We start from the raw sequence: 23,058 nt of genomic DNA, 5'->3' as shown, positions 1-23,058 counted from the left end.
AAAAACAATTACCAATTAAAAATTAATTTTTAAAAAATTGTTAAAAATAGAAATTATCGATATATTTATAGAATAAAAAATAATAAAATTTTGTGCAATTATTTAATTTTTGGGATTGGTGTAATATGAAATCTCATTTTATAATAACGATTCCAGCATATGAAAAGTAAAGTAACGGCGAAAAGTAACTTGGCTTTACCATTTATAAAAAGTAATTTCAACCTAATGAACTATTTCTATAGAGTAAGGCGAAATGTAACGACCTTAATTTTTTGAGTAATATCGACAGCTCCATGAAATATATTATTGATATACACAGATATATTGACATTTTCTTTTATCTTTTTTAAAAAAAATGTTTATTTACAATTAAAAAATAGTTACTTAAATATCATTTTTAATTAAATCAAATCAATTCTTATAAATTATGTAATATTCGATATTTATAAGTTTTTTTTAAAAAAAGAGTATTTTATAAAAATCTATAAAAACTTTGTGATCTATCATTCTGGTCTATTCTCAAATCTATCATAAAGTTTGTTTAATTAATGCAATGCATACTAGTAGTTATAAATGTTATATATTATTACTTATATTTTTTTTATTTATCAAATAAAAGAAAGGTTCAGTATGATGAAGCTATACACCGTTCCAATAAACGCTCAACAGTTCAATATTGACTTATTTAATTTTGAAAAAATGAAACAAAAAATTACATTCGAATTTTTAATAGACTTGATCTGACTCAAATCGTTATAAACAAAATTACTTTAATATCCAGAGGGACTTTTATCTTCCTTTTTTTTAAAGAAATATTAACTTAAATTTTCTGAAAAATAGATTATCATATTATTTTTAAATAAAGATAATCGAAATTTTTATTCGAATCGGAAATATAAAAATTGCATATGAAAGAAAAACGAAAGTTGTGAAGGTCCGATGCCTAGATAAAAATGTACAGTGTTCAAAATCACGTGGACATTTTTAAGTTCAAGGGAGATGGGGAGCATTCCGAAAATTTAGCTTACATTCGTATCTGTATCCCGGCTCATAAAATTCAAAAATGTTTGACATATTCTGAAGGGGACACTATATACACCATCAAAAAGAGATACATATCCAGTTTGCACCAAGTAAAATACTCATAATGCAAATAATATGCTATGTATTTCGTAAAAATAAAAAAAAGGAAGTATTTTCTTTTCAAATTCTTGTATGTAAATAGAAAAATTAATTATAATTTTTTTTTAAAGTAACTTGAGCAAATGAAATTTTAAATACTTTATAATGGATAAGTTTTCATTTAAGTTTTCTTTTGAAATATAATATATAATATAAAGAATATTAATAATGGAAACACAAAAGTTGAGATAACTATCTAACCTGAATATGTTTAACTAACCAAAAGTTTAGATATTTTTCACAAGTCTTAATTTTATGGAATATGTGTGTGTGAGCTAGTGGCATAACTATACTCGGACACCTAAGGACAAAAACAATATGCAAACCTTAAAATTAAAAAATTTATCAACAAATATAGCACCTGAAGCTATTATAATTATTTACAAAGTATATAACCAACATCTAAAATTGCAGTTCAGTATACAAGACTTTTAGCTAATTGATTATCTTTTAAATTATGTTATACGTAGCCTTTTTATTTATGAAAATGGATTATATGGTAATGGAGTGGAAGTTCTTTTTCCAAAAATCATTTAATCCTGAGTTAAAACTTTGAATCTTACACATGAGACACAAATTTTTGAAATAAATATTAATTATATTAGTCTTTTTTTTACATATGATAATTGGGCATCCCAAAATTAAAAAGTCTGTGTATGCTGTATTTAATAATTACCGTTAAATTAATGTTTCTTAAAACCATGTCAATTCAAAAAGAAAAGAAAATACATAGACATTGATTTCTTATAAAAAGACCTAACAGTTATATATATTTCAAAATTGTTTAAAATGTGAAGTTTAAAAAAAAGTTATATATTTATTTTATATTTTAAAGCCTTTAGAAGACGAACTAAATTACGGGTTATATTTACCCCCCGGAAATGGCTATATCGGAGGTTTTCTTAATGAGCAAATTCTTGTCTCCAAATGTAATTTCTCTGATTCCACTCCATATTTAGAAGTTAATTACTATTTTTTTTTTAAATACATTTATTCGATTTTTAAAAATGAATATTAACTTTTAAAATTACACATATATAAAGAGTTGTAAAATATATTTTATTTTATTTTTGATTTTAAAATATATTTAAACTTTAAATTATTTTATTCGTGATTTTATTGCATCGAACTTTAACGATTTACAAAAAGGTATTTAATTGAAATATATGTGAAACCTTCATAAGGTGACTATTATAAGGTTGTTTTTGGATCAACATAAATAGGTAGTCAATATTTTATTCAGAGAATTTTTAGTAGGATTTTGTCAGAAAGGGACTAATCTAAATAGGGACCAAGATAAGGAGGTGATAACCATAGAGGGATGGTTCACCTTTTGGCGGTTTCACAATTATATCTTATTATTTTGGTTTTCTTAAAATTTCACAAAAATGTGTTTAAGAAATCGCATTTAAAAACATAAAAGTTTAGAATAAAAAATGCGGCTTATATAACATTATTTTTATATCCCGAAATAAATCAAATATCTTTAAAATCTAAAATAATCAAAAATTTCAATATATAAATATGATTAATTATATATATATATATATTTTTTTTTTAGTTAAGGTATAAAAGGAGAGTGTACAGGGATCCTAAAACCAACGTAAAATTACTGAAGGAAATCAATTCGATGCCAAAACAAAAGAGATTTATGAGTTACGTCAAAAAAGGAACCTTAGCTAAAGTCAAGCGAATGTGCGATAAAGGATTAGATCCTAATTTTCACGATTCCATTACTGGAGGTAAATTTAGGAAAAAAAATTTTTAAATAATGTAATAACATTTATAAACTATATCTCTAATTTTGTTATAAAAGTGTATATTGAATAATTTGGATTAATTTGTATATTTTTAAAAGATATAATATATCTAATCTATATTTTTACATTTATTATTATAAAATTTATGCAAAATTATATTTCTCTGACTCTTATCTCATATCAATTTGTCCTATATATAATTTTTTTTTTTTCTTTCAAATATATAACGCATCGAATTGAATATATTATTAAAATAAAACATGGTAAAAAAAACTTATAAAGTTATCATTTATCAATAAGGGTTAAAATCATTATACATTTTTAAAACGTACACCGTTTTCTTTTTATGAGAGATAAGATACAATTTTATGTTAATTTTTTTTTGTAATTAGGTGATAAGGAATGGAAGGATAATCAATCTTATTTTTGTGAATTGTTAAATCAATATAAAGCAGTGAAATGAGATTCAATAATTATAATTTAGGACCAATAGATCTTAAAAATTCTTTTAAACAAAACTAGTATTTGGTCTAAGACTTCCTTACAAACTTGGGAACTAAATTAATTTGAGAAATTTATTTAAGTTAGCTTTCCTGTTACAGGTTTCTCGTCTAAGATATTTTAAATTTTTTTTATTATAAATTTCAATTTTGAATTCATTAGATTATTGTAATAAATTTGCTATGAATAATATTATACATTTTACTCGTTTAGGTTAGAACGGGCTTAAAAATAATTTAAATATGTTTTTAATAAATATAGTTTATCTATATAATTTTTAGAACGATAATGATATATGATATTTCCTCGAATAAGATTATAAATAATATTATACTGTATATTTTCTTGTATATAACTCATTAAATATTTATACTCGAAAATTTTTTAAATAAGATAAGTATATAGTCGGTTAAATATCGTGATTTGCGTTTATCTATATTTAAACGCACAAATATCGGAAATCCGCAACCAAGAAAATTGTATTTCCCTAATAATTCTGCCGGAGACTCGAAATAAAATGCCTAATATGGGAAAATATAAATATAATTTTAAAAAAGTCACATACCTCACTTATCATAGATCTGCAGGCCCAAAATTGTCCGGAGTGGGTCGTAAAATAGTATAAAAATCCCTGAGGAAAAAGTATAAACCTTGGAGGCGGCGTTAGAGTTATCTTATTTTTGAAACTATTTTCTGTTTAGCCCATTGAACTAGGATAATTTTGATTTGTTTTAAGTGTGCACAATAAATAAATATGATGATGGATTGGAAAGAATCGCAAAGGCACTTTACCTACTTGAATCTAAATAGTATTTTTTTTTTAAGCCATTATGAGGGAGCTATATAGACGGTTAAACACCTACTGTTTAGAATTAAGATGAACCAAGGTACGGCCGGAACGATTTTTGAAAAATAAATTTTTTTATTATATAATGATGGATTGATTTACTGCAATTTCAATTTCCCTTTGTAAAAATTTATAGTATACACAAAATTATTTAACATAATAAAATTTTTAAAAAATCAGGGCTGGGCCTGTAAAATTATAAGAATTTTAGAAATTAGTTGATTTCGATGAAGTTTATTAGATTAATTTTGGCAAAATTTATTATCCAATTTATTTTTTCAAGTTAGCCCGACCCAAAAATATATCATTTACCTTAACGATCTGGATTTTTTTTTTGCTAATTTATAATTAAAACATAGATTAATCAAATCTGGTCATTGTTTAATAAATGTATATATTCTATCCAACGACGTGCATTATCATTAGCTGGAGCTTTAATTAAGCATTATACTTATGTCAACTTATAATTAATTTGCACGTCACCTGGATAGGTAACACTTGTCAGCTGATAATTTTTATTAATATTTTCCAACATTGATTTGTACCTAAAAAATGATTATTAAAATATCGTAATTATCCATTTAGCATTGTTACATTCATATGCTTTTTTGAAAAAAAAAATATGCCTAAATGATCAAAACTTTTAAAAATACAGTCACTAGATTACTTCTTATTACTAGCGCAACACTACACCGGTAGGAATAAAAATGTTAAAATCCAAGTTAGACCTTATGGAATATATAGGAAATTTTTACGAGTTCTATCGGATCTCACAGGCCATGCCTTTCTCTAGCATCTATTGTTAATAATAGCAATATGCCCGACGAATTAAAAGGGTTTAGTGGATTATTCTAAGATTACGATATTAACAGCTGTTATTTAGTCATATTTAAGCTAATAACCATCTCCTACCCATTTCAAGCAAATTCTTTTTTATATTTATAATAAAGTCAAATAGAAATAGAAATAAATATGCGGTTAAGGGATATAATTAGATAAATTGTTTTCTAAATTTTTTCATATTTTTATTAAAAATTTGATATTGATAATTTAATACACATTTTCAAGACGACGAACTCTCATAATGATACATTAATCTTAATTGTTTTTTTTATTCTTTGAGAATAAAATAATATTATACATATTATTTTTTGTCAATTTAAGATTTACATTATATTATATACTAAAAAAAATTTAAGGTGTCAAAATTTACGCAAATAAGTATAATTCTATCTTTTTCCTTAATTACGGTGAAAGTTTTATTGATAGAATATTTTAAAAAACACACAACTTTATAAATTATATATGATATTATTTAAAATATAAACGTTAAATATATTATAATACTTAGTAAACTATAACAGGTAATAAAAAGTATTTATAAATAAAAAAACGCAAAATATAAAAAATTATAACATATAATTTACCATAATAAAGCATTTTTTTGTACCTTTTTTTGTGATATATAATTACACCCAAACACGCAAATATTCTTTTTGCGACTTATATATAATAAAATCACTAATTATTATTATTTTTGAATTATTAAATTTTTCCTTTTTTTTTGTTTTAAACAATGAATGAAACCTTATACCCTATCCCATATACCTCTTACAATATAAAGGTAATATTCAATTTAAACGATGCTCTTATAAAATTTGCATTTTGCATTTATATTCTGATAATATCAGACTTGCAGAGGCAATTTGCACAGCCGGCCTGGATTTTTTTTAAAAAAAATTTTCGGTCCAGCCGGGCTTTATATTTTCAGGCCAGACCCGGATTTTTTAAAAATATATTATATATTTTTTCAATTTTTATTGCTAATAATGACGTATAAAATATTTGTTTTTAAAATATATGGCCCAGCCTTAGGTATTTTTTTTTTAAAAAATTTCAGGGGCGACCGGGCCAAATTTTAATTTTTTTTTGAATATACCAGTGGGTTTGAAAAATTTTTTTTAGATATAATTTAAATACTTTAAAAAATTTTAGTCATAATGCCTTAAACCAAGCCAAATTTATATATAAGACAGCCAATTTATTAAAAGGGTATAATATAAAAATTAGGCGTAAATGGAGATTCATGCCAGTCTAAACCATTTTATTGTTCGAATTTTTTTTTTACTACAAGTCCATAAAAATGTAATTGTTTTATTTGTAAAAATTACAATTTAAAAAATCGCATTTGTTTTAGTTTAGCCAAATTTCGACCTCGATTTGAACATCTTCATTCGTGCTGGATTTGGACAAAAATTTATTGGGCTTTGATATCGGTGAAAATAAATATTTAATATGTCTCTGACTTCTTCTTTTTTTATATTTTGGCAAATTTAAATTTTCCTGTGATAAATTTTGTCAAATCATAAACAATAACCAATTTTTTAATAATATTATAAACAACGACCAAATGTTTGCTCAAAATATTTTGAGATGCAATAATATTTATTTTTAAAATAATAAGGCGGAATTACACGGTTACTTCCGATATTCTGTATATCATACCGCTTAGCACAGAACCACCTAATTAGCTTCAGAAAAAATTAGGTCTTGCCTTGCTTTGAACCCAGTTCTATGTGATTGGTGAAATAGCTCATTCACCGTTAGGCCACAGACGCTCCTAGAAAACAACAATTTTTTTCGATGACGGCATCAAAAATTCAATGAAAAAAATATAAAAACAAATCCCGTTTGACTTATGAATAATATTTTTATTATTCTTACGAATATGAATATATCTGATTGTGATTTGTACTTTTGTAGGTATACCAGTCTATTGTTTATTTCGTTTTAATTAAATTGTCATTAATAAATATATTTTTTTAAGTTTTGATTCTATATGTAAATTGAATTTATTTTAAAAAACAAACAAACACAAAAATATAATCATTCTCAACAACAATCGATATAGTTATATAATATATTATTTATAGGGTAGGAGGAAGGCAGGGAAGGGATACAGTAAAATATAAAATATTATTATACTTTTTCCTATAAAAAAAACTTTTTTTTATTGCCACGACAAGAACAATTCTTGATTTAAATATAATACGATAGGCTAATATTTAATAAGAAAATATTATTGTACGATGTTTGAGAAAAAAAAAGTAAATTTCCCCAGTTCGCCCCCTTAAGGTTAAACAAATATATTTTATTTTTTTTTTAAATTTATTTATTCCTCATTAGCTTGACATTTTCTTGAAGTGTCTACCTATCGTAAATATTTTATGGAAACACATTTTATATTAAAATATGAAACTATTTAAAAAATTTATATTCTTTATATAATAAATATTCCAAAGTTATAACTTTCCCGTAAAAATTAGAAATAAAATAACCTATCTGATTTTGGCAGAAAATTTATACAGATCTGCGAGGCAGACTCCTCCGAAAGCCCGGGCCTGTCAACAATTTAGGACTTAAAATTATTTCAAGCTAATATTTTTATTAATGCTATGAAAATAAATTTTATGCTTATTTCTTTGTAAGAGCTGTCTTGTATTTATTTATTTTAAATATATGAATCCAGATATTCTTAAGTTTATCTATATACAATCTATAAGGATTTTATTTTATAAACAAAACAAAACATAAGGGTCTGCTATTTTTTTAGATGGGTTCCCGAGAAGGATCTTATATTATTTGTTACTGAAATAATTAATTTTTAGTTGAAATCATTTATTTTTATGTTAAATTAAAATTATTCATTTTAAATTTTCCCAAACTAGACCCCTGGCATTTTAATACATGCCCCCACTCTCCCTTTTTTCTAGGTTACGAAAATTTAAAAAACACCACTCATATATCAATAATATATATAAAAAAATATCTATATTTTATAAAGAAAAACATTAAAAAGAACTTAAAAATGAAGAAAAAAAAACTTTATTATATTACGAAGATTAGGCAGATGAGTTAGTCTATTATTTTAGTTAAAGTTTATAAGTTTTATTGAATTTTTTACAAAATTAATTTCGATGTACCTGGGTCTCCCATAAACAATTTATGTAGTTTGTATTCAACATAAAGCATAAGGGGGCCTTATTATAATTTTATAATAAAAGAAAAATAGGAAAATGTGGATACTTATAATATATGGCGCATATTAGAGGATGCGAAATCCTGTTTGCTCCGGTTCTGTAAAAATTTTTGCACAATTTGCCCAGCCCACTCTGACCCGAAAATTTTTTTCCCAGGCCCACTCCTTATAATTTAAAAAAAAATTTGCTTATAAAAATCTTTCGAAAAATCAGGCTCGTTATAATTTTATGGTATGAATTTTATGGCCATCACATTTTTAATAGCTATATTCCTAATTATTTTTTTTTCAATGTCAATTAAGGCTTTTATATCTCTCCTGTTATCGATTTCTACCAAAATCACTTTATAAATCAACCCTGTTAGTATCTGTGTATTTTTAATTAATCATCTCATAAATAAATTGTTACATTATTTGTGATTGATAACAAATGATTTATTATATATCGAAATTCTGCACTGGCCAGCCAACAGACTAAATTTTTCAAATAAAATAACATTTTTGTCTCCTGTTTCATCTTTCAATTAATTTACGCAAATAAGGGCTCTACGGGCGGAGGATGTAAAATTTGTATTTTAATGAATATCTTATTTGATTATTGTATATTTATGATATATATTGATTTCAAATAGACATAGAATTACTTCAATTTCGATGTTATTAGATATCTCTTTGTAGACTCCAACTGTGGGAATTATATTTTAAAAAATTATTTTTACTGGTTGAATTTTATAAGCTAATGTAATGTGTAATATTATAATAAAAGTGAAAGTAATAATGTTTTTTAAATAAAACTTTAAGGAATCTATAATATTACAATCTATAGCATTAAATTTATCCTCTTCGACAATATTACGGTAGTCTTCATTTATTGAGGCAATAACTTTTCCAATTGCTACCACGATTTAAGAAAATAGAAAAGGAAATACAACAAATCATAACTAAGAGGTTTACAAATGAAAAAGTCCTATTCCTTTCTATTAAATTTCTTGTTTTCCGTTAACAAATACTAAAACATTACATTTTTTAAAATTTTTAATTCATTTTATTTCAAAAAAAATGTTTAAAAAGGTAAAGAAAACATGCATTGTGTTAAATAAGTGTTATTAAACGACTGATTTGAGCCCATTAAAAAAAACCTAACTCAATATTTTAGCCAAAAAAATATACCGAAACTTCTAGATTTCACGAATAGATGTACAAACTTTTGTGCCATCTATGACCAAAATCTTCAGGCTTGAGCGATATCAAATAAAATATTGAGTTGAGCGTTTTAAAATCCTCATATCGAGCCATTTAATAAGTTGTTACAGAAGCTCTTCGATTTGTAACTTTTTGCCCAACCTTATTCAGATTATAAAGTATAAAAAAAAATATTGTTAATGAAAATTCAATTTAAAAACCAAATTATAAAAATTTGCATCAAATGTCCTAGATTTGAATTATTTTTTTAAAAAAAATAAATAATATATAAATAAATTTAAAAGAAAACTTTTGTCAGCTTTTATTATACATACATTATAACCTTTTAAACTTGCAACACATTAAAATGATATCAATACTATATTTATAGTGATACCGACTGATAGTAGATTTTATTCAATTTTATATATTATGAAATGAAAAGCAGAACAGAATTTTCATATATTTTTTTTAGTTCCATTCAACGAATTTTATATTTCGCTTCTTCGTATTTCCTTAACTATTTTAAATTGTAATTTTTTTTAAGGGAAATGAAATGAGCCATATTTTATGCAGTTTTTAAATATATTATAAAATATATATAATCTAACTTACTTACATTATCTAAATCTTTAACTAATTAAGGATTTATAAATTTGTTTTATATTTTTAGAATCGGTTAAATAGTAAAGTTAAACAAAAAAATAATAAAATACAATTATATTTATTATTAATTTTTTAAAAATAGAGAAATTATTAAACATTTGGGATTTTAACTTAATTAGCTTTCACGGAAGACAGAGCAATTCGAATTGTAAAAATTAATTTTTTTTTTCTCACTTTTTAAACTTAATTTATCTTTTTTTAATAGATTAATTTTTTTAAAAACAATATTTCTGTAAAAAAAAATTTTTAATAAATAAGAAACACCGTTGTCAATTGCCACCAAGATTTTAGATCCATCCGATTTATTGGAAACATTAGTCAAGGGTGGTTCTCATATCGATTTCAGGAACAAATTGGATGGCGGTCTAACAGCATTACATGTAGCTGCAGGCTTGGGCAAGGCTATATCAATAAAGGTTATAAATCATTTAATTTTATTCTAATGTAAAAAAAAATATCTATTAAAAATTAATATACCATATCCTAACATTTATACTAATTGAGATAGATTTAGAATGTACTTATAAGATCTTAAAAATTTAAATTCCCCACACATAAAAATTTTATTAACAACATAAAACATCATCAAATAATATAAAAATAATTATAAACATCCCAAAAAGATGGAACCAATTATATATCTACAAAAAAATATGAATAAATTACAAAATAGTTCGTAATGATTCAAATATAACAGTAACAAATCCTAATGTGATGTAATTTGTTCAACTATTGTATTTTTCTACACAATCTGCAATTAAATCGATGAAGTTTTATTAATTTCCGAGATTTTTAAATATGAACATGCTTGAGATTATATTTATCTAATCAGGGTAGGGTAGGTAAGTGAGTAGCGAGAGAGAATAACCATTTTTTAAAATAGTTCAACCGCTACTTACTTCAATAGGAAAGGGTTACGCCTTACTTAATATTTTAACAGGTATTCTTCAAATTTTCTTTTAAAATATTTTTTAGATTTATAAGATAAAAATTAATAAGTAATTCATTAATCACTCTAATAGGTTATGAAAAAACTTAAATTCCTTTTCATCAAAAATCTTTTAAATTAAATTTAAAATATTTTTTATATATAATTGCGTTGTTTTTATTGTAATAAATAAATATCAATATAATATATATACTATATGCTGATTTTAAAATTCTATAATACCCATAATATTTATCTATCTGCTACTATACAATCAGAAACTATTGGAGTTAGGAGCTTCCACTTGCGTTCGGGATAGCAATAATCTGACTCCTTTTTATTATTTCGTGGTTAATTCTCAATTCAACTCCAATATGATTCAAGGAGGAGATCCTTTATGTACTAGACTCTTAATATACGATGGAAATTCACCGCTAGGAATTTGCGACAATCAAGAATGGCAAGAAATCCATCAGGTCATAAAATAAATTTTTAAAAAATAAGGAATTTCATTTTTTGGGGAAAACGTTTTGATCTTTGATCCTAAACTTCTTTAGTTATAATTCTTATTATAAAACTTAGAAAGATTATTTAGTTTGATGTATAGTTAAATTTTTAGATTAGAAACATAACTGGTTAAAATGTTAAAAATAAGTGTAATATCTAGTTTATAATTATTATTAATCTATATATTTTACGTTATCAAGTACTTATTTAAAAAAAATAGGTTTGCCGATTAGGACATTATAAAATATTGGAAATATTATTGAGTAGGAACGTTGATGCCAATGCCAGAAATGCATCTGGCAACACACCTTTGCACATTTGCGGTATTCATAATCAAGTAATTGATTCAATTTTAGATAATATAATTTTTTAATTATAGTTTGTAATTTTAACCATTATATTATTTCATTAACATTAACAACTGATATAAAGTTTAAAAAAATAGCATCTTATTTTATATCTATATATCTGCAATAGGTTGAATGCGCGAATTTGCTTCTAAGGTATGGTGCCAAATTAAACTCTCTTAACTTAGCCAATCAAAACCCTGCTGATGTAGCGGTTATAGCTAGTAATCACAGTCTTGCATCTTATCTAACAATGATTAAGGAAAAAACTAATCTTTCCTCTCATATTTCTTCCCCTTCGATAAATAATAATGGTAAGTTTACAAATATTTTTCTTCAAAAATATATTTACAATTTGGTAATCACTTCTTAACAATATAAGTTCTTCCATTTTTTATGCACTTCAATTAGTGGTCTTAAGAAAGCTAATAAGCATAATTCTATTTATTTTGGTAATAAATTTTTTATATATAAATTTTATATTCACTTTACTAAACATACTTTGATAAAACATTTATATTAGACGTTTACCGAACTATGCCAATGAATAAAATTTATGGTACAGTCAAATACCCAAATACGAATAATTCTGAGTGTTATATCTACCCTACGCCTAATATTCATCCTAAAAACGATCAGACAGACAATTATAATAATAATTGGCTAAATATAAACAATAGCACACATTACCAAGAAAGCATGAATGGTGGTTATGTAAAAGGACATCACGAAAATCAGACCTACATTAACACTTATCAGAACACAAATGAGAAAAATATAATGGGATCGAATCATTTTACTTACCCTCTTTCAAGTATTAGAGATGGCCCTTCGTCTCAAAATAATAGCGAAGAAACGATGTTAGGACTATCAAATACGCCCCACAATAATCCGACATCAGAGGAAACAATATTTTTCCAACAAGACTTAAATATTGAGAAAGAAGTAGATCATAAATACAATGGTGGGGGTTCCATCAGCAATTACAATGATAGCGAAAGTAATACTTATGTCAATAACACACCTCTAAATCATGGCCTATTAAATAACGAAGATAAAAATTCTTCGTCTATCACCTCAGGTTATACATAGTCATTGATATACAATTCAAAAAATTATCAATTCTGAAAATATAAAATATTTATAAGAAAATAGGCAAAATTTAGTAGATAGATAGCATTCCTTAAACAAACATATCAAAATTATTAGTCAAGGATGATTTAAGTTGACAATCTAAACCCGCGTTATATTGTAGAGTATATTAATTAAAAAACATAATAGGCAAAGGTTCCAGCTTAAATAGCGAAGAAATAAATGGACCCTCTTCGGATCATAATTCCCCTTCAATGTTTTTGCCATGCCAAAGTCCTAGTCCTGTCCAGGATCATGATTACAAGATTGAAATTCTTCAAGATAGCATTAAACCTAATACATCCCTTAGGGTCGACAATCCTTTAAAAAATTTGGAGATTGACATTATGGAAAATACACTCGTTGGTTTAATGAATAGTACTTCTCTTAACCATAAAGATGATTTAGATAACCCTTGCTTAAATGAAAATGATCAGTACATAGGTGAATTTGATAGAAATTTTAGCAATAATGATGCACATTTGAACAATAATACCAACGTTAATCCTTATCACCCTCCGCCTCCGCCAGATATATTGGCCCGATGCCATGCGAATACATTATCAAGTTTGCTAATTTTCATATAAGTTTGAATATGTTTCATATTATTTATTATAAAACTAAAAGGTAAATTGATTTTTTTCACTTCAAAATAATAAAAACTAATATTAAATTATTAATTATGAATATTGAATTAATTTTGAGAATAAGTATACTAAATATGGTATGAAAGAGAAAAAAACACGCAGGAAGAAGAATTGAGTGATAGAAGCAAGATATGGTAAAATAGAAAAGTTATTTTTGAGAAAATAAAATAAAAGGAATATTTAGTTGAAACCAATAATTGCGATAAATATATGTTAAGATGATAGATCAAAATAGATTAGGAGGTTTTGTAACCAAATGAAGTTAGAATATAATAAGAATGAATGAAATATAAGAGAGAGAAAAAGATATGTGATGAGTACACTAATAAATGATTGGTAGAGTTAGGCGTGTACAATGCAACGAATACTAGTATCTTAGATACAAAAACTTTTTACATCTTTTTATTTTGTATATTTTGATATTTATAATAAAAATCTAAGATTCTCTATTTTCAAAAGAATCATTAAGATACAGATATTTTTTAAGATCAATATTCACTTTTAACATTTTTCTTCTTAGTTTCTTACTTTAAATTTGTTGTTTCTATATTGGGTATAAAAATATATATGATTTGGGTTTGTTAAGTAAATTTTTTTATATTAAAAACCAATTAAAAACTATGTTGTACATATAAAAAACAGGGGGGGGGGGGGATTATAAAACATTTGAAAAAATATATAGCACATATATTTTTTTTGAAAAAAGACAAACAATTAAATTAGATAATTAAAAAGGTGAGATGGTTTTGAATTTCTTTACCATGAATGTTTATATTAGTTTAAAAAAATATCTCTTGATTTTTATATAAATTATCGTAAGAATATTTTATTATAGTTGTTGAAATTAGTGATCTGCATCGGGCCTAATTTTTCAAGACCGGCCCGGCCCGAAATTTTTTATAAAGTTTTGCAAGGCCCGGGCCCGAAATTTTTTTTATAAAATTTTGCCTGCCCGGCCCGAATTTATTTAAATATAGAAATTATTTTTTATAATTACTCAAAATAAACGATATATGTTATATGGTATCTTCTTTCTATAAATAAAATCACATATTTTTATTTTACATAAATAATTCAACATAAAATTGATAAATATAGATATATTTTAAAAAATTTCTAAGGCCTGACCCGGCCCGAATTCTTAAAAAAAATTGGACCCGGCCCAGCTTGAAGCCCGTTCGGGCCGGGTACAGACCGGGCCTACTTTTGCAGATCTCTAATTGAAATATCATGAGTTTGTGTTTTCGATAATTTAAAAAAAAATTCTAGATGAATTGAAATTTTTGGACGTCCTGTTTGTTGGTTTATATATTTTCCACTTTCTATTTGAGTCACACATAATTCCTTTGAATTTCGGTGGGAAAAAGATGATATCCATTTTTTTGTGAATAGCGCAATTATCTTGACCTCTTCGTCAACAGCTTAATGCGCCTAAGCAATAGATAATTTTTATCTTACATCTAAGATACTCTTATTCAGAAAAAGATACAAGTATCTCATATTTTTTATGATATTATTAAGAGACTTATTTCTTTATACAAGATACAAGTTTATATTAATAATGTATCTAGATTATCTTTTGAAGGACCTGCTCATTTTTAATGATTCGCTAGTTTCTTTATAAGAGAAAATTTTAAAATAATGACTATGGCATGAAATTATATTATTAAAAAAAATTTATCAAGATAAATCATTATCTTCTCAAGACGTCGCTACGATGGACGAATTGGTAAATCGTTTCGTAATATTGCATAAAGGTGAAACTGGATATGGGTTTGTACTAAGTGGCCCTAAATTGCCTCCCCAAAATAATGTCTGCATCAACACTTTCGGACCAAAAAGTTCTTAAATTATATATATTTTTTACTTAACTAGTGCTATTAAATATATATATGTAAAGATGTATAACTAAAATTCTCATTTTAGAGTGCATTTATATTTTACCATATATATTTTTTTTAAATAAAATTATAATATTTTTTACAAATTTTAAGTAATAATTATTTTATAAAACATTTTGGGATATTACTTAATTTGATAAGATTTATCTGAATTCAGTCAAAAAACACCATAAATAAGGGATTGTTCCTCCCTACAGATATAGTGCATTTAGTATTTTTTTCAGTGATAAAAAACTTAATCAGCCAAAATAAATAAAAATAATAATTGGCCTAAATATATGATATATTATGTGTAGTTAAGTTTTTCTTGGAATGCTTCTCCAGAATCCTTTTCTAATAATTTGATATCCTTCAATTTTAAATCATATGAAAAATATGATTTTATTCATACATTTCTTAGGATTTTTTCTAATTTAAAAATCTCCTATCAGAATTCTCACGGTATGGATTTCAGTATAAATCTCTAAAGTTCAAACAATCTTTGGCATGAAATCCCTTATAAAAAATGAATAATGGCATCATAAACATTAAGAATTACTTAAAATTCTTTTATATATTAGGTTCAAACACTCGATTTGAAAATTGGCAGCATGTTATTTTATCGGTTGACGAGTACAGCCCAGCATCCCAAGCCGGATTAAAGCCAGGGGATCATGTACTTGATGTAATGAATTAATAATATAATGTACATGTAATTCATTATTATAAAAAAATCTTATCTAACTAGATCATTACTTGTATTAAAAAAATATGAGAGTATACATAACGTATAGTCTTTCTTCACGTGTACACATCTTTTTTATCTCCAAATAAGTAATGGAAGGATGTTTAATGATGGCTCTAGGGTTCCTAAGTAACCGGATCCAATAAAACGTTCCAACTTAATTGAAGGATTGACCCTCTAAATGAGTAAGACCGTTTTATCGACCTGGCAATTTAATAACATTATTATAAATATTATTCTACTTTATGATAATGAAAATGTAATTTTTTTACTCGTATAAGGTGAACGATGTACGAATAGAGTTTTTGAGTCACGCCCAAGTGTCTACTCTCATATCCAAAACAGGAGTAAAACTAACTATGACCGTTTTAACCAAAAGAGTAGGTTTCATACCTCTGAAGGGTCCCATAGTCATGTGCCATTCAAAAATGGAATTAAAACTCATCAATAATCGGTTTTCGAGTGCCCTGAATTTGTCCAACGGTGGAAGGGGAGAATATAATATCAAAAGCTTGCCCACCCGAGGTAAAGCTTCTTCATTCTTCACCAACAACATGGATTTTATTGGAAAGAAGACTATACCCAATGGATTTAGTTCTTTGAGTGGACGAAGAAGTTAGTTTTTATAGTATACTTAAGAGATATATGCTAATCTTCAGTCTATATTTTTTTTTGCATTGATTGAATAATGGTATGCAACATGATTTAAAAACAATATACGTATACTTTTTATCAGAGACCCCAGACATATTCATTCTCACAACCCGCCCAAGGCTTGAATATTTCCCCCCCCCCCCATTTTATATTTTTCGGTTCAAATTGTTAATTTTTGATAATTTTGGTTGTGCTTTGTACATAGATAGATTCAAAGGGAAGTCAAAAATTTAAGAATCGAAGGCATTTTTAGAAAACGAAACGAGTAAATTCAGCTAGGCTCGGGTCTAGTATTTTTAATTTTTTGGGCCTGGAGTTTAAATTAATTCCACAGTTAAGATAGGAATTTGGTATGGTCCTACGGATCTCTTTTTTATATTGCCTCTATAAATAATATATTTAAAATTTTATCTATTGTAAAAAATAAAGTATTGAATATTTTTGATTATAGAGATCATTTATACTGTATCTAAAATAATTTTACACTAAGCTATCATATAAAGGGTTTAAAATATTCTCCCAGTTTAAGAACTTGGCATTTATTAATCATATATTTTTCTCAACTTAAATATTTATTAATTTATAGTACAAAAACGCTTCGAGAAAAATAAATATTTTCGGGGTGAAAGCTACCTATCCATTCCAGAGAGACTGAATACGATTTTTGACATTGAAGAAGGATCCAAAAATTTAAGTACAAAATATTAATTTTTTAAAAAAAATTTCCTTAATTTGTTTAAATGCATCTATTATCTAATATTTAATTTTATTTTATAAAATAATTGCTTCGGCGTTATATTAATGATACATTTGTTTAAAATATAAACTTATTATTTATAATATCTATTACTCAAATAAAAGATGCCACATATGGATCACTTCAATCGAATTCATCTTCAGCCATGAACAATAGAATTAAAGGTGGTGGCACTATAAATTCCAGGCTAACTAAAAAGTTTAAGCCTCATTTGGCCCAAATTATGACCGGTTCTTCTTCAGAAAATGATTTATTACACTTATCTGCTTTATCGAATGATTTAGCAAGGCATGCTGAAAATCATACTTTTGATAAGGGTTCTTGTAGACTCATCAAAGGACAATTTGTAAGGGACTTTAGAAATTTCTCACATTCAAATTTAGTGGATGCTTCTTCATGTTATTCCGACCAGCCTCCATGCAACAACCATAATATTTTAAGTTTGGGAAGAAATTTTTGCCAGACATTTCAGGCTTATAAAGTAAGGACCCTTTTATAAATAAAAAATATCCTTCAAATTGTTGTAATTTATTCTTTGTTTTTTTAATGTAGTTTAATATTTTATAAAATTTAATTTAATAAATAAAGTAGAAAGGTGATAACATTACAATTACTTAAAACTAGGAACATGGAACAAAGACATTTTTACCTTCCCGCTCCGGCTAAAAATATGTTAAGTTCTATGTTTCAAAACTTCTAGAAATACGTTTCTAAAAAATATCTCAGTTTTATCTCCACTGGCAGTAATTAAGACATTTTCTATAAAATTATTTAATCTGTGCGGGGGGGGGGGGGGTGTTAATTTAATTTGAGTGTTTAAAAACGCATCTCAACACTAACTTGGTAACAATATTATCCATTACTTTAAAACTTTTATAAAAAACAAGTTAAATTTTTTCAAATATGTTTGAAATAATTTGTTTTATAATCTTAATACATAAAATCACAATAATAGTAAATAATGTGTAATAATATTGTTATGGGATGCAAACTGGAATTAAGCATATGAAGGACGAATATTTATGAATGAGCCATTATACTTAATTAAATATGGGCTAAATTTGTGAGATTATTTTTCGGAACATTCCCTTAACTGTTGCTTTCCTTCTCAAGTTTCGTTTCTGGAACGTTCTGTTCCATATCCTTATACCCATTGGCCCAGAAGGCTTCGTTCCGTTTCAAATTTTAAACGTGTTACTGCAAAAATTTCTATTTTATGAATATACTATTAATCTTTACAATATAAATCAATTATATCTAAGCATGAGCAATAAATAGTATTATCTATAAAGGATTATAATTCTTCATTTGGGCGATAATGTTATGTTATTCAAAATATGAAATACAAAAATTTCACAATTTTTTTCTTTTTGAAAAACAGAATCAAAAAAATATCCTCCTTAATCCTGCTACATCCTATTCCAAGATGCCGGACAGATATAAAAAGAGATTTAAAGTCATATCCCCAGCCATGTATATGCCTCCACATTATATTAATAATGTGGAGCAAAATGTTAATCCGATTCCTTTAAGTAATCCACCACAATCTTCCTTAGGAATTAATAGCTATTACCATAAAGATCTAAATCTTTCTCAAGCTCCACATATCATATCTCAACCTTGTTTAAAATTAAATAATGAGAGCAACATCAGCATCGTAAGAAACTCCAATAATCCGAACCAATCATTCAATAAAAGCGAAAATGAGAGGTGTCAGGACGTAAGAAATTTGAAGAGTAAGATAACCTCTAACGAAACTCACAAAAACGTAACGTTTGCTCCTACCGATAGTTTAAACACTACATTAGCAAATGAGAATTTTAATGACTACTATGCCTATTCAAGTCAAATCGAACATTACCAGAATGTACCACCTGTATTATGCGAAATACCTCCACCTCCAACATATAATGCTCCAGTACCTCCTAACTATCGTTTTTCGGTTTACGATAATAACAGAGACCATTTTGCCTATGGCATGCTGAATTTCAATAATAACAACAATATTGATTGTCAATATCCTAAAGTTGTGGAACGGATTCAAAATTATCAAGTTAATTTTATCGTTATAAACTTTTTTTTAAATAAGAAATAACTATATATATACTAGTGATCTGCATCGGGCCTAATTTTTCAAGCCCGGCCCGGCCCGAAATTTTTTTAAAAAAGTATTACCTGATTTTTTTTTTAAAAAAATTGGCCCGAATTTATTTAAATAGAGAAATTAATTTTTATAATTACTCAAAATAAAAGACATATGTTATATGTCGTTTAGTTTCAATAAATAAAATCAAATATTTTTATTTTACATAAAAAATTCAATAAAAAATTGATAATAGATATATTTAAAAAAATTTCCAAGGTCCGACCCGGCCTGAATTTTTTTTCAAATATTAGGCCCGGCCCGAACCAAATTATTTTAAATAGAATTAGGCTCAAGCCCGGCCCGTTCGGGGGCCGGACTCGGGCCGGGCCTAACTTTACAGATCTCTAATATATACTAGGAAAGTTTATTTTTTATTAACCTATCCGATTAATATTTAATAAATAAATAGATAAAAATAAAAAAATTTAAACTAGTTTTAATGAAATTATTGCGTATTTGCATAAAAAAAAGCAGATTTTATCAGACTTAACAGAAACTGAGGATGAATTATCATTAGAGATAGATAAACAATTGGAATGCGCTGCTAAGAACAAATTTATCAATCAAAAGATTATAAGTCAAGAAGATTCTCTCAAGCCTTCTTGTAGTAATTCTATAAACGATGACTTTTGTAGAAGTTATAGTGATAAGAATAATATACCAATCATGTCTCATATTAATGATCAGATGCAAATTAACAATAATGAAATTCTTGAAAAGATAAAAAATTCACCTCTAGGAATAAGCTCATTTAAAAACAAATTTAACATCAAAGAAAATTTATTGAAAGTATTAGTATCTCCTTCTCCTAAAGTTGCAATCAACGATAATTTGAAATCTCTCGTAGAATGTAAAAAACCTCATTTAACGCCTATTGATACACCTACTGGTTTGCACGAACCAATTATGCCATTAAGTGTACATAAGAATTCACTGGTAGATTTGAGTGAAAATAAAGTTTCGACAGAAATTTCTTATTCAACTTACTCTACAAATATAAAAAATGTGATCGAAGATATACAGCAACCTCAATCTTTATCTATAGCAGTCTCTAAAAACTCTGAAAAGTCATTATTGACCAACTCTCTTTTTATTGAAACGGAGGCTAAGTTAGACGGCTTTGATAAAATGGTTGATACAAGCGTTCATCAAGCTTTATTAATGGAAATTCATTCCTACTTTAACAAAAATGGGAATTGCATATATACGGATAAAAGCAATGATTGTACTTCAAAAAGCCTGGAAATATTGAAAGAAGAACTAGAGTGCGGGAAAAATATAATAATAAAATCTGACGTCGAAACTAAAGACTTAATTGATTTTGAAAATGATCATCAAATAATCAGCCCAAAGGAAGAGACGCATAATAAAAATAGATTGAGTGATAATTTGAAAAGAGGAACCAAAATTTTTAAAGATATATTTAATGAGATAAAGGCTGAACTAATTACTCCTAACTTGAAAAAAACAATTGAATATGACGATAAGAAGACCGGAGATAACGATTCAAAAACTAATGTTACCAATCAAACAGATGATGTAATCGATCATTTAAATACTAACATAGAAATAAGCGACTCAAATAATCATGTTGATGTCGATGCTCCTTTTAATGAAAATGTTATAGAAAAAATTGATTGCAAATGCTGTAATGCTACATTCGATGATATCTATAATAAAAACATACAGATAAGCCCTATAAATAGTCCACATAATTCATTACATCAAGTTGAGAACAGATATCCTAATGCTATAAATAATAATCATTTTGACGATGATAGCTCGGGGACAGTTGTTTATTCGGTTCCCATTAAATGTCACGCCAAAGTTTTACCTTCCAAGTTTCAGTTGAAAAATAATTCTCATTTTTATCCAAACGATACGGTGAATGATGTAATTGATGTAAGAGAAGATAGTCATCACTCTACTTTGTACATTAATAGTCCCGATTATATTACAGTTAATAATATAGCCAAAAAATCTAAATCGATGACTTATAAATTAAAAGAAGGTCCAACAAGAGATTTTAAAAAGCGTTTAGAATCAATGCACAATGATCGATTTAATCTCCTCAAGAAGCAACTTACAAGGGCAACGGATCAGGGCCAGTGTTTACATAATAAATCGGATGAGATATGCCGCAGATATTTATTCGCATCGGCCAAAACCGGGATGAGACCCTTAAATGTTTACGCAGGATATGACGTAGAAGCATGCGAGATGATATGGAATGAACAATCTAGACAACATTCTAATGAGAATTACGAACATGCCCAACGTTTCGATAAAGAGAAGCTTATTTCAAAAAATGATAATCACATAAATGAAAAAATTACGCGAAATAAACATAAACACGAAAGCTCTAATGACAGGGAATTAGATAAAGAGGAGGCTTTTAGGGTTTCCCGTAAGGCTATAGTAAACAGGAACGTTAGACCTTTTATAAAAGATATAAATTCTAATACCAAGAAAATATTGGGAGGAAAATCTCACACTTCTGAACCATTACCACGTATTAGATTCGATTCCGATGATATGAGCAGATCGCTTAGTGGACTATCGCCTGATACCGATATCATATTTTAATATTACATAAATACCTAATTTGGGAATATATATATTTTTAATATTATTTGTATATACATTACCTTACCTTATAGCTATAAATAGAATACCTACATATTTATTAAAGATAGTCCACGATGATAAAAAGGTATACTAAAATCTGTTATACACTATTTTATATACTGGGCTATTGCTGTTTAAAATTTTAATCGAGTGAATGAAAATAAATAAAATTATATCAAAACTTGAAAAATTTAAAGGCTAGAAGAATTAACCATGACCTAAAACTTATGTTCAGTGTGTGTGTGTATATTTCTTTTATATCTTATTAGTGTTTTAATCAAATATTGAGTGAAAATATCATATATATTTTTAGCATTCATTCGCAAGCAATTAAAATCTTAATAATTAATAGGTATAAAATTAAGTTAGTGTAAGTCTCCAACATTATTTTGTGTTATATGATCAAAAAAAATATTATATACATTAATATTAAATAATAATCTTAATTCATTAAAATTTAAAAATAAAACATTCTAAGGATATTTAAAAATAGAATGGATATTAGGCTCTT

General features: G+C 26.2%; 1 protein-coding gene across 4 annotated transcripts in view; it reads left to right on the top strand.

The window, feature by feature from the left end:
- LOC135926317 (uncharacterized) overlaps positions 1-22,692 on the top strand; it is a 39,488-nt gene extending 16,796 nt beyond the window's left edge. For 3 of the 4 annotated variants that reach the window (XM_065462146.1, XM_065462145.1, XM_065462147.1), the window contains exons 2-17: positions 620-1,133; positions 2,018-2,143; positions 2,744-2,924; positions 10,436-10,593; positions 11,384-11,581; positions 11,833-11,949; positions 12,090-12,273; positions 12,483-13,040; positions 13,241-13,657; positions 15,423-15,578; positions 16,199-16,302; positions 16,644-16,977; positions 17,603-17,710; positions 17,878-18,254; positions 19,155-19,826; positions 20,391-22,692. In XM_065462146.1, coding sequence (XP_065318218.1) covers positions 954-1,133; positions 2,018-2,143; positions 2,744-2,924; positions 10,436-10,593; positions 11,384-11,581; positions 11,833-11,949; positions 12,090-12,273; positions 12,483-13,040; positions 13,241-13,657; positions 15,423-15,578; positions 16,199-16,302; positions 16,644-16,977; positions 17,603-17,710; positions 17,878-18,254; positions 19,155-19,826; positions 20,391-22,505 — 5,985 coding nt within the window. In that variant the 5' untranslated portion in view covers positions 620-953 and the 3' untranslated portion in view covers positions 22,506-22,692. The remainder of the gene's footprint in view (positions 1-619; positions 1,134-2,017; positions 2,144-2,743; positions 2,925-10,435; positions 10,594-11,383; positions 11,582-11,832; positions 11,950-12,089; positions 12,274-12,482; positions 13,041-13,240; positions 13,658-15,422; positions 15,579-16,198; positions 16,303-16,643; positions 16,978-17,602; positions 17,711-17,877; positions 18,255-19,154; positions 19,827-20,390) is intronic. The other variant, XM_065462148.1, reaches the window with a different exon arrangement.
- The last annotated feature ends 366 nt before the right edge of the window (positions 22,693-23,058 follow it).

Source organism: Gordionus sp. m RMFG-2023, chromosome 3 (genome assembly GCF_954871325.1).
Source record: "Gordionus sp. m RMFG-2023 chromosome 3, tfGorSpeb1-WG-v2, whole genome shotgun sequence".
Lineage (NCBI taxonomy): Eukaryota > Metazoa > Nematomorpha > Gordioida > Chordodea > Parachordodidae > Gordionus > Gordionus sp. m RMFG-2023.
The sequence above is the reverse complement of the archived record's forward strand: the minus strand, read 5'-3'. Positions and strand labels throughout refer to the sequence as shown.